The sequence below is a fragment of the Diospyros lotus genome, chromosome 8 (assembly GCF_014633365.1).
Source record: "Diospyros lotus cultivar Yz01 chromosome 8, ASM1463336v1, whole genome shotgun sequence".
Lineage (NCBI taxonomy): Eukaryota > Viridiplantae > Streptophyta > Magnoliopsida > Ericales > Ebenaceae > Diospyros > Diospyros lotus.
Genome location: NC_068345.1, coordinates 1,054,805 through 1,068,086, shown reverse-complemented (window position 1 = coordinate 1,068,086; position 13,282 = coordinate 1,054,805). Strand labels below are relative to the sequence as shown.

The 13,282-nt window shown below is 31.2% G+C and overlaps 1 protein-coding gene across 1 annotated transcript; it reads left to right on the top strand.

Annotated features, from left to right (window-relative positions):
- The first annotated feature begins 2,476 nt into the window (after positions 1-2,476).
- On the top strand, positions 2,477-7,231 carry LOC127807207 (transcription factor bHLH110). Its single transcript, XM_052344882.1, has 7 exons — positions 2,477-3,248; positions 3,685-4,327; positions 4,969-5,088; positions 5,207-5,272; positions 5,717-5,782; positions 6,619-6,678; positions 6,799-7,231. Exons 1-7 carry the CDS (start codon positions 3,112-3,114, stop codon positions 6,940-6,942), a joined length of 1,236 nt encoding a protein of 411 aa, XP_052200842.1. The 5' UTR covers positions 2,477-3,111; the 3' UTR covers positions 6,943-7,231.
- Positions 7,232-13,282: the final 6,051 nt, after the last annotated feature.

Sequence of the window (13,282 nt, the reverse complement as noted above, 5' to 3'; positions counted from 1 at the left end):
TTGATCTATTTTCAATTATAATCTTTTAGACCCATTTAATATCAAGTTTGATTTAGTAAGATTATTAAGTTTATATATATCTGACCCAACTCCACTAATATAAAATTTTAACTTTTTTTAAAATTTTATTTCTTTATTAACTTCTATTTGATTAGATTTGTTTTCTTTGTCTAAGTGTTTTCCTTTTAGAATTTATGTTAAAATAAGTTTATAAATCTTGAGGTTTAGCATGATATAAGTTTGTAGATTTATTGTTGCTATCATTGTGTTTTGGCCTTACATTACCTACCTTAGCTAGTCAGAGCCACAAGTTTTGGGAACATAGCTATTTTACTTTGCATTAGTAAGTATAGGGGACTTTTCAACTCTAGTTCAATTTTGCTTTGAATTGGATAAAGTTTTTGTGGTTTGGAGACGATCCATATAATAAGATGATTTTAGAAGAAAAGTCATCGTTGTTTATAGTTGGCTCTTTGCTCTATTTGCCACCATATATAGGCTCTAGATTGGGCTTGTTTGTGTTTGTATTTATTGACCTAAAGTCTTAGATTGCGTTCTCTTTATTATTTTTAAGTCATTTTTAATTTTTTAAAATAATGAAAACGCGTTCTCTTTGCTGTTTTTAAAAATATAATTTTGAAAACAAAAAAAAAAATGTAAAGAAAACTCAAAATAACAAAAAAATATTTTGAATGTTTTCATCCAAAATAAACTCTAAACTCAAAACATCTTTATTTATTTATTTATTCATATTTTATTATTGTAATGGGAAAAAATATTACAAAATTTATTAACTTTAAAATGTATATATTTTTTTAATAAAATATTAACATTAAATATTTTTAATTTACTAAATAATCAAATTTATTGAATAAAATATTATTAAAAAAATATTTTCAAAATTTCAAAAGGATGCATTTTCTAATTTTTTTTTTTTGAGAAATAATTTTTCAAAATGACAAACAGAACGGATTTTCAATTTTTAAAAACAGACTACCAAAACAGAAAACTAAAAATAAATTCAAAACTCAAAACTGAAAATTAAAAAGTAAAGAGAACGCAACCTTAGATTTCGTTGTTTTCAATGACTCAATTGATAGTGTTAGCCTATTTGTGCTTTTCATTTTAATTGTTAGTTTATATTAGTCTTAGTTTAGTAATATTGTATATTTCTTGTTTATTTCTCATAGTTCTCTGCTTTTTTTAGACTAAAGGAGCTCACTATGAGTAGTCACACTAATTAAGGACCTCATATCAATACTTAGAACATATTTCCTCCCCACAAACACCCATATAAATACAACAAAGACCATCAAAAACCCGACACCAACCCAAAACAAACAAGCTAATCAAGAGCATCGACCCTTCAAAAGAAATACCCTAAAACCTTATAGTTCATATAATCTTCAGACACTTTGAACTATTTGGTTGAGAATCGAGTGATTTTTCTTCTTCTTTTAATATCGTCATGCCATAAAAGCTATATATTATTTGTATATATCAAAATTAAATTTAGTATGCATATGTGCATGAAAAATAAGCCCACATTTTGAATCAAAAGAGGACTGAAAATCAAATCACCTCTTCTTCCTTCTCCTCTGTCTAGATACATATAAGATCTACAATATTCATTGTACGGGAAAAGGTTCAATAAATGTACCTAAAATCATACTGATGAAGACAGTACAAAATAATAAACTAATTAATTGACAAATTAAGTTTCATAAGTAGGAATATATCTTTTTTTATATGCTAATTGTCAAAAATAGAAATATTTCTAAAGGTTATTGTTTTCCCCTCTATATATTACATCACTAAAATGGAAAACCCTATTCACACACGTAATGAAAATGACGCATAACCCATATATCAAGAATAAAGTTAAAACGGTTAGTAAATAGAGAATCATCCTAATATTGTACATATAAATAAGATCTTTAATATTGATTCAAGATATCATTATTAACGTAAGATAGGGCAAATAATATAGGCATCGGGACATTAAAAGAGATAACCCAAAACATACCAAAAAATGAACTAAATCCTTCATCCCCCCTTACTCGTTATTATTCGAAAACATACCCTTTTTTTTCTAACTTAAAACATTAAAAAGTCTGTTAAGGTACTCTCTCGACAATTGTCCTGTGTGACCAAAAGTGACTTTCAACTTGAATCGCTCTGGACGATTATATATTCTAGGTGGGATCAAATATATTAATGGTGGTTTTATACATTAAGGTGACAACATAGCTAGGGTGTAATATTTTTTCATCATAAATGTAGTGATCACAAAATTTTGGTAAAAACTGAGAGACATGATGAAACATTGACTGGTGGACCACAAGAACTTAGGGGGAGGACGAGAATAGGCAGACCAAGATAGCCATCCCTTGACGCCTCTCTGTACTGTTTCTACAAGATACCATCCGAATAAGATATAAAGCCTCACAAGTCACAAACATGTGGGTATGAGAGAGAGAGAGAGAGAGATCAGAGAGAGAGAGAGATGTTATCATTTCTGTTCTCAGAGCTTTGTTAAAAGCCTTGGGATCGAAGGCAGGGATATCAATCATGGCGTAGGGGAACTATAATCATCTCCCTGTAATTGCAGAGAGTGTGAAAAGCATAGCTCAGAGAGAGAGAGAGAGTGGCAGAAAATAATAAAAGTATTGAAAAACAATTGAGAGAGAGAGAGAGAGAGATGGGGGGGAGAGGGCGGAGCTGAAGTGATAAATTGAATCTTATACTATGAAGGTGCAAAAAGTTTGACTGGAAAGGATTAAAAATAATAGTGATAAAGTTAGAGGGAGAAAGGGATGGATTGAGAGAGGGGGGAAGACTGAAGAAGAAGGATTGTTAAAGCACTCTTTCTTTCATTTCAAGGCTGCTTTGAGAAGAGGCTTTGAAAGAAGAGTAAAGAGCAAACTATGAAAAGTGGCTAAAAGCAAAGAAGGTATGTGGGTGTCACCTGAACTGTTTCTTTGAAGAGAGAGAGAGAGAGAGAGGGAGAGAGATTCCTCCTTCGAGCTTTGCTGCTAGTTAATTCTAATTACTCATCTTGGGATTTTCAAGCCCCCTTTTAATAAAAATATAATCATATATCCCCTCATTATGGAATCTGCAAATCTCCATCACCTACATCATCAGCTCCAAGATCATGAGCTTGTTGGGTCTTCTCCTTTAGTTACCTCTTCTTGCTATGGAGTTGGAAGCATTCACTCTTGGACTTCTCCGAACGCCATTCTGCAGTGAGTTCTCTCTCTCTCTCTCTTTCTCTGTGTGAAAAACTACTGTGCTTTTCTCCATCAACATCTGGGCTTCCTTTAGCTTTTGATTTGTCAATAACAATCAATGATGTTTTGGCTACTTGCAACACCATTATAATTGATCTTTAGAACTTGGAAGCTCTTTCCTATTTCTCTTCCTTTAGATTTGATTTACATCAATCACAACCCCCACCTCGAACTATAGAATATGCTGTTTGATGTTTCGTTCCATCGCTGATTCACCTAGTACTGTGGATAGATTTGAATACCCAAAACAAACCGAGAAGAAAAAAATTGGAATGTTTTAGCCTAGGGTTTTATTCTGTTTCTGATCTACCCATATCTCTAGCTAGCAAGAAGTAGTCATCATTCCTATGATTATAAATATTTATCAGCCTTTTCCATTGATTTTTTGCAGGAATACTAGTAACTTCAGTCCCCATAGTAATGGAGTAATGATAAACTCAAGGGATTCAAGACAGCAAAATGACATTCTAGTCCCTTCACTCAACACTGCTTCCATGATTCAAGACTTGGGTTTTCAGTGGGTTAGTGGTAATAATGCCCATGTTAAGGGGGCAGATTCCTATCATAGATTCACTGAGATGATCCAAAGCTCGCCACCAAGCATAGAAGATTTCCAGTTGCAACCCACAAGTTACATAAAGAACGAGCAGCAGAGAGATTTGAATGATCTAAGGGAGAAGCTCTTGCTCAGAAGCTTCTCCTCCGGCTGCCAAATCAATGGGCTTCAAGTTGCCCCGGCAGCAGCCGCGGGGCTCTTCTCCGGCGGCGGCCAGAACAGTACTTCTAGTTTAGGGAACTTCAGCCAGATACTTCCCACCATAAATATCTCGAACTTGAATCAATCGTGTTCCGGAATTTCAAGTTCACTGGAGATGAACATGCAGGCTTTGGATCTCTTTTCTTCCGGGAGATTTTCTGGGTGTCTAAGCCAGCAGGCTTCCAATGATAATCTTGGCCTCTACAAGGACTGCCTTTCTTATGGTCTTGATCACACGCATCAAACAAGTCACAGGCCCTCCAATAGCCTTAGCAAAGTGGGTATCTTCTTCTTCTTCTTCTTCTTCTTCTTCTTCTTCTTCTTGATTCTCTTCCTTCTCTTCGTCAATTTCTTGGCTTAATTGGCAAGGTTCTATGGTTTAATTAGCTGTCTAGAATTCATATTTATTTGATTCAACGAGTTTCACTAATTGATCCTGGTTGTCGACTACCTACGTACCTAACACAACCCCATTCTTCTATCTGGGCACTTGGCATAAAATACCTAAGTTCATAATAAGGATCTTTAGTTCTAAACGAATGCAATTCAAGATCTTTGAGCATAAGCAGCTAGCAGAATCATGAACAGATATTAATTAAACATTAATGCAAATGCAGTGAGCTTAATCAATTTACCAAGAAGGAGATGGAGAAAACAAGGAATGAAATTAATGTGCATGCGTTTGCATTTGAATTTTCTGTATTTGTAGAAACAAGGAAAAGCTACAACCCTTTTATTTTTATTTTCACAAAAGAATCCCCCAAAAAGAGAAAAAGCCTTCTCTTTTTTGGTAATACAAGGATTACTTTCAGCTTTATACATATTATGACCATTTTTTTTTCAGAAATTCAGCCTCTTTTCTCAGATAAGACTTCCACTATCATTTGGCTGATCATCTTTACTCTTTGAATTTCCAAGACTTCACCCTTCAGTGCTAGTGGAGCTACAGAAGCAAAGAGACCCAGCAGCTCTTTAGATCAGCCAAAGTTGCCTCAATCAGCTCAAAAGAAGCCACGCTCTTCCTGCCCTCCCTTCAAGGTCAGTGATCTCACAAATATATATATGTTCTTCAATCCCATTTATATATATATATATATATATATTTGTATTTATATATAAACATTTTTATTCATGAAAAAGTGTTGCATTAAACCAGGTTAGAAAAGAGAAACTGGGAGATAGAATTGCAGCTCTTCAGCAGCTAGTTGCTCCTTTTGGCAAGGTACCCCCTTTCCACTTCATATCTTCTCAGCATTTCAGTCACCATACCTGTAGAATAAGCATAGCCAAGAGATTTTTGAAAAACCGATGGGTCTAACAATGAACATGGGAAACTCGACTAATCACTGTCTACTGTCTTGAATTTTTTTATTTTTTTTATTTTTAAAGAGAACTCATATTCATGCCTTTTCATTGTACACTGAATAAGCTCTCTAACGGCTCATAATTATTAAGTTTGTGTCCCTCTTGTTATATTATCCGGCAACATCAATGGCCCCAGCTGATGAAGCTCAATGAAAATGATGCCTTCAACTGAATTTTTCAGAAAAGTAGAAATTAATGGAACCAATTTCCCAGTTGAAAGTACTTTTCAAAATTAATTTTCTTGACGTGATAAAGATGAAAAATAAATTAATTTTGCATGTGGGGGTGGAGAATATTGCAGACAGACACTGCATCGGTGCTGATGGAAGCTATTGGGTACATCAAATTCCTTCAAAACCAGGTCGAGGTACTTCCATTTTCCCCAGAAACATTCTTCTTAACTAGTTTCCCTCTCTCTCTCTCTCTCTCTCTCACGTACCTTGAAGACTTACCCATAAACAACTCTTTCATCTTCTACTAGTGTCTTTGTGTTTGTGTATATATATATATATTTATTATGCACATAGCAATGCCATTTTCCTATGTAAACGTGCTTAAGTTGGATGTCAGTTTGTGGGTGAATCAGTACGCTTCCCTAGGTCTAGGGTTTCCTAGTTTCTAGGGTTCCTTTTTGTGATTGTATGTTTTGAATGTTCCTTTGGTGATTGCCCTTAAAATTTTATATAAAATAACTGTGGTTTTTTGTGACTATTTTATTTCAAAAGATCAAGCATCAATTTTTTAATTCAAAAACTTTAATATGGTCTTAATTATTCTGTTCTCATAAAGTTTTTCTTTAAAAAATTTAGAGAATGTTTACCCAAAAAGAACTCTACTTTACCCTAATTTTTTTATTTAAAACGACAAGCTAGCTATAAGTGATATATTACTTTAATGAATAATTTACTAACTAATTAAATTAACTATGATTGTTTAGCCAAAAGAAATAAATAAGTAACTATTGCTTGCCCCCAGAATAGTTAATTTGCATCTATTGTGACAAAATCTTAATTAACTCCTAAATCTATTTCCTTTATTCATGAACATTTAATCCAGTTTTGCTTCTCGGGTAAGCAAATTTAGAGCTAAATAAGCTATAATATAACCAGCAGTTTTAATGATTAATTAACCACTCCTCATACCCTACTTAATTGTCTCTTAACGTATGAAACTTTGATCAATTTTTGAATCTGTTCATGGCAGACCCTGAGCGTTCCTTACATGAAGTCCTTGCGCAGCAAAGCCAGTAAACCAATCCGAGGGGTAAGCAAACTTCTTCCTAATTAAGAACACCTTGATCCTTATTAAGTTTGTTCGTTAAGAAAAGAAAGAAAACTGAAAGTACGAGATTTTATTTGACCCGATGATCGATGGCGATATTAGGGCTCTGGAGAGGGTGGGCACGAGGAGCCAAAGCGCGACCTCAGAAGCCGGGGCCTATGCCTGGTGCCATTGTCATGCTTGTCATATGTTACCGACGGAGGGGGGGGAGTTTGGCCGCCCCCTAGCTTCAGCTCGGCCACTTGAATCCATGGTCAAATACACAGATTCTATGGGAAAACAAGCCACAACAAAAGACAGTGGTGATCATCTCTTATCAGTCTTCATGGCTAGAAACCTTAATTGGGCATTCATATCTCTATCCTTTTGCTTAATTTGGTGGAGCAAATTTGGTCATCCTGTATGAACAAGAAGATCCCAGGATGGACCAAGTTTGATCCACTGATAATTAACGTGTTCGCGGGGACCATCTTTGGCATTGTTTACATCATTGCCCTCTGCTCACAGTTAATTAATTCTCTAGACAATTTCTATTTCTCTGCATTAGTTGAGTTTTATTAATTTTTTATATGAAACTGAAATATTAATTAATTAATTAACTATCAAAGCCCAAACCTATATTTTTATCCCGTGTACTTTTAGGTTTTTTTTTTTGTATTCACACAAACTCTTCATTATTTCGATCACACCACTAAATCTGCATTTTCGAGTCAATTTAAGTTAATACAAGAATTAAATTGACTCAAAAATATAGTTAAAAGGTGTAATCGAAACAACGAAAAATTCGAATTAATATACGAAAAAAAATCAAAGATTAAATTTACTTGATAATGCAAGTACAAAAGTGTAATCGAAATAATAAAAGATTTAAGTAAAGATATAGAAAAAAGAAATATGAATTTGGCCGACCATCAAAACTAACTCACTCTTTACTCAGAAAAAAGAACATTGTCAAACCTTTAAGAAATTTTAATCTTACTGATAAGATAATAAAAATATTAATGAGTAATTATTTATAGACAACTTAAAGTTTGGGAATAATGTTTTTTGCTTATAAAAATATATTCATGAGGATAGTTTGTCTTAGTGGAGACCTTTTCACCAATTGAATCGGATAACATTTTAACATGTAATATTATCCGTCTTCCATTCATATACCTCTTTCTTTCAACCCTACCCTTTAGCCCAAAAGCCCTGTATCACTACTTACATAAAATCAGCCTCTCAAAGATAGTGTGATGATCAACCATTAAAGTAGGATTGACTTAAGAGTTGGTGGGGTATTAGATGATAAGAAAATTTTCCCCTTTCTCTCTCCCATCACCTCGCCTGATCATCTAACTAGCTATAGGACTGTGTATGTTGCTTGTTGTGATCAGTTATTGTTTTTACAGATGCCATCGCTCTTGGTCTCTAATGATGTTATCGCTCCTAGTTTTTTGACAATGTCATTGCTCTTAGTCCCCTCCCGGCTCCTATTGGTGTCTCTCGGTAGTGGTTGGTCTCTTCTCCTGCTCTGTAGCGTCTCTCTTTCTCTCTCTCTCCAATGTCTCCAGTTCGACATCTTCTCTCTTTCTCTGACGCCTCATCTTCTATGGCATCTCTTTTTGTCTCCAACGTCTTCATCATTTGCCTTTTCTTTTGGTGTTTTCACTTTTTTTGGGTCCCCTTTTTAGAGGCCCTTGAGCCAACCCTATCTTAAAATAATATACTCGTGGACATTAAATCATGTTATTTGAATTGATTTGTCTATAATAGATGATAAGACTAGTGAAAGTAAGAGTTAGACCATACATATATTTTTTATTTACAGAATGGCTCTATAATACTAGTTCTTTTGATAAGCGTACGTCACGTTGAATTTGAACTCTCATTTTGTTGCCCTAACATCTTTGACTCTCGGCCATTAACTATCTCAATGCATGCATATTGGGCCCTTAAAATTAACAAGCTTAATCGGCCCAACTCGAGTTTCGAAGAGACGGCAATTTTACATAAATAAAAATTTATATAAAATAAAGTGTATGACTAATTAATATTAATAACTAGAAGTGTTTTAAATAAAAATTTATTACGTGACAATTGATAATTATGGAGCCGTTTTTATATTTGTTAAAGTAAAATTTAAATTAATGTTAAAGTTAGTAAAGTAGTAAAATTAAATATTTGTAGTTGCAAGATATCATGAGATTAAATTTTGATGATTAATTAAGTTTTATTTTTATTTTTTAAAATAAAAAATAAAAGGTATTTCGGGACTTCACCTTATTAACATTGTTTAAAACATCAAAATGCCATGTCTTCCGTACGAATTTTGGATAAAAATAAATAAATTATGATCAAATCATCAAATATAGAAATGAAATAAAAAATTTTACGTAAAAAATTTAAATTGAAAAAAATTACTAGTAAGAAGAATAAAATATCACTATGATAATATTATTATAATAATTTCAGAATATTACATACCTATTTATAAATTTATCACTCATTTATAATTGTTTACAGAAAAATATTTATATAAATTCATATTCTGATAAATAAATAAGTCACAAAAATAAATTTTCAATAGTAAATATAACATTATCCTAAAAGCAATAGCCAAACAACAGTAAATACACATTTGATACAGTTGTGCCAATGAATACCCTTGTTAAAGTGCATTTAATGTGCTTGTTTTAATGCATTTTAATATTATGAAAATGTTATAACATTTGTTCGAGGCCAATAAATTAAGAGGAGAGTGTTAGTCTCGTGGGAATAAAATCCATACTTACCACCTACAATTTAGGTCGAATAACATAACAAACTTATTTAACAATATCATAAGACACTTATTAACAAAACCTCTTTTGATAATATTTTTTTTAATGTAAAAAACTTGAGGAATCCCTTATCATAGATAGTTTTGATCTAAATTATTTCATGATCTCTAAAACTCACGATTCATTTTGACTCAGTCTAAATATATGAACAAATTCGTCACAAGTTGAAATCAGATATTAAATTATTAGGATAGACACATGTAATTGTACAGTTTCATGAAGAGCTAAAATTGAATTCACAATCTCATGATATCCCCAGTTTAGTAACGTATGCGACAGATCGTTTATACTATTGGGTTATATAATGTGTATTTATTGATCTTGCTTTAACATTCAACAATTTTTATTAATTGATGAAAAATGTATCATATTTTAATTTATTTAAATAATATAAGAGGTAATAAACACAAATTAATCATCTTATTGCTTGGTTAATAAATTAATTAGCTGAAAATTTATCATTACCTTGGAAGAATGGCTGCGGGACAAGTGTATGTAGCCTGAAGTTGGCTTTGGCTGACGTCGTAAAACTATAATTAACAATTAGCAGATGCAATTATTTTATAATTTTGTTAGGGTCTCGCATTAATCCAGCTGATTAATCAATCAATCAATTATTAATTGGTCATGCGCTCGCCAGTCGCCCCAACAACACGCCCACTGTTTTGAGCATAAACAAAGCATCATGACTGATTCTTAAGTTTCGAATATGACGGCCCTTCCAATCTGAAATTAATAATAAATTCTGAAGGCTGAAGAAGCACAGACCAAACGAGTCCTTAATATTGACTAATAAATTAGATAATTAATAAGTATAAATTATAAATATTAAGTATTTAATATGTTATATTTAAAATTTAGGCAGATTGATAGGTTTTGTATGTAAAGTTTAAGAAGAAAAATAAGAATTTGGCAAATCCTAAATTTTAAATTTCGAATCAGATTCCAAATTTTAAATCTCAAATATATTCAATAAATATACCTTTTAAAGCTTCTTTAATTAATTTATCTTGAGTGCCTTTGTGCCCATCAAGATGTTCAAAGGGGGGGGTTCCCATTCCAATGTCCTGCCATGCCAACTATTTTCAACATTTTTTAATTTCCACTTTGCGGGTTGTCCGCCACCTAATTAAATAACTTATAAGTCATATCATATGCAAATAAACTATACAAAATTATTAAACAATGACATTAAAAACAAAATGTTAGTCATTAAGAGGGGTAGCCTGACAAGACAAGTGTAATTAATAAAAGGGTAATTCGGTCAAATCAAAAGAATTTTGTTTTACTTTTTAATATTTAAATAATTTAATTAATTATTTTAAAATATAATATATTTATCATTACTTAATTAGATTGTTTGGATGCTAAAAATAAAATATAGAAAACAAAATTTTATTTAAATCAAAATAATCAAACTGAATTAGTCTAATTTATTAATTGGTTCGGTTTAATTTTTAAATTTAAATTTTTTGATTATTTTGATTTAGTTTGGTTCCTTACCAAAAAAAAAAATTAAAATATTTTTAATCGAATAATGTCATTTTTTACTTGAATAATAAATTTTTGTAATTGAATAATATCATTTTTATTTGAATAACAAATCTTTTTAATCGAATAATATTTTTGTATTAGAATTTGTTCATAAAGATTAATTGAGTAAAAATTATTTTTACTTAAATAATATTTATTTTTATTTGAATAATACTTATTTTTTAAATTATTTTTATATACTTGCACATTATTTTTATTTGAACAACTATTCAATTGACTGGATTCAATTTTTGAAAAAATTTAATCCAAACTAACCTAATGTTCACTCTTAAAATAAAATTATTTAAAAATAAAATACATCTATTACGAATTATATAATACTTATTGTCAAAATTTGAATGTTATATTTATAAATCAATTTAATAAGTAATTATCATAATAAACAGATGTAATACACACAAATTTGTAATAATAAACATATTTATTATTAATTTTAAATAAAATTATTATAAATTTACATATAATACATTAATTGTCTAAATGGCATAGAATTCACTTATATTTTTGTATTGAGATTAAGTACATAGTGAAATATTTATGTTACTGTCGACGTGAATGAATGGGATTGGAGAACATGGGAGGAGCCGTGAGGTCGAGCACATGGTAGGGTTAGCTTGGGCAGATATGCTCCTTATCCAGATCATTCTTCTAATCGCAGCACACGTGGCGTCATCTGGGGGCACTGTTAGAGATTATCGGACGCCGGCAAATTCAGTTGTCTTGTAGCAAGGTGCTGACGTCAATCCGAAGCAACGCTTCCACCTCTTTCTACGAAAAGTCCAAACTACCCTTCACGATCTTCCATTTTCATATAACCATATACTATTTTTAGAAAATTTCTAAAATTACCATCACTCTTAAATTATTTTTAGAAATTTTTTAAAAATGTCTAAATGATTTCTTATAATTTGTTGCTCTGGGAAAGGTCCAGAGTCCCTAGACATGCCCATATAATTCTAAAAATAACTTTATTTAATTATGTATTTATATAATTTTATTTTTTATATCTGGATATTTTTATCTTTAAGAAAATAAAATTTGTTATGTTTACATTTACTATATCTTAATGTCAAATTTGATAACCCTACTCAATAAGTAGAAGACATTAGCTATCCTACTCTTGGGTCTGATAATAAGGATTTGAGAAAAGCATTCATTTTTAAAATTAGTGTTCTTATGATTCTTAGTAGGATAAAAAAGAAGTGGGGAACTCTCCGCTCTTGATTCTCTTGTAAGTAGATCTTCTGGAACCATAAGAGTCTTTAGTTCGAATGAAAGTTCAACTTAGCATTCCTAGTGAGATTTTGAGAAAGATTGTTCTTTAAAAAATACGGTATGATAAAAGTTGTAAGTTGTATTTGGAGTAAAGTTATTGTCCATCATTTTGCCTTTATGGTAGAATTAATAGGAGGATTTGAGAGGCGATGGTTTATCCTGTAGCAGATGTTAGTGGTTCAAGCCCACTTATCTCTAACTCGTGAACTTAGCCGATACAAAATTATATGATAGCATTTAATTTTTCAGATTTGACAATTAATTCTATATAATTTATCATTAATAGACATTAATAAGATCCTTCCATTTATCAGCATCTTACATAGCCATAAAATTAATGGTCAACTTCAAATGAAGAAAGGTTGATAGGGAATACCTAAATAAGAGTAATAAACTCGATTGTACCAATAATTTTAATAGAACATATCTAATAAATAGATGAATACAACTTATATTCATTTATTTTATAAATATGACTAAACATAACAATTCATTGCTTGTATTATCGTATAATTGTTAATTAGATAATGATTGACATGGTCGCCACCATTTTGGGTTGTGTTGGGCTTGGATAGGCGCAGGTCCTTGTCATTCGATGACCTAATTAATACAGTAACATGTATAATTAACTTTTTATAAATATATGAGATATTTAATTATTATATTTTTGAAATAATAAATTTAAAAATTATATAAAAAGACTTGGTAAGTTTGGAGTCTTTGACCTATGAAGCAAGCTAACTAAACTTAACACAAACAAATCAATATTAATGCGACAAACTCTCTTTGAGAACTAAACTCTTAATCTAAGAATCTCAAGTCTCTTGTAACAAAAAGAATATGCAGGCATGGAGACCCCATTAAGATGGCTAAGACAATTAATGATAAAATCATAAGTTCTTGTTTGAAAATGATGAATATGAAGATTAAGT

Bases quoted from the DNA above. Each gene is read 5' to 3' on its own strand.
- LOC127807207 (XM_052344882.1), top strand. From the start codon at position 3,112: ATGGAATCTGCAAATCTCCATCACCTACATCATCAGCTCCAAGATCAT. The intron at 3,249-3,684 runs GTGAGTTCTCTC...GATTTTTTGCAG, and splicing joins TCTCCGAACGCCATTCTGCA to GAATACTAGTAACTTCAGTC. The intron at 6,679-6,798 runs GTAAGCAAACTT...TGGCGATATTAG, and splicing joins CCAGTAAACCAATCCGAGGG to GGCTCTGGAGAGGGTGGGCA.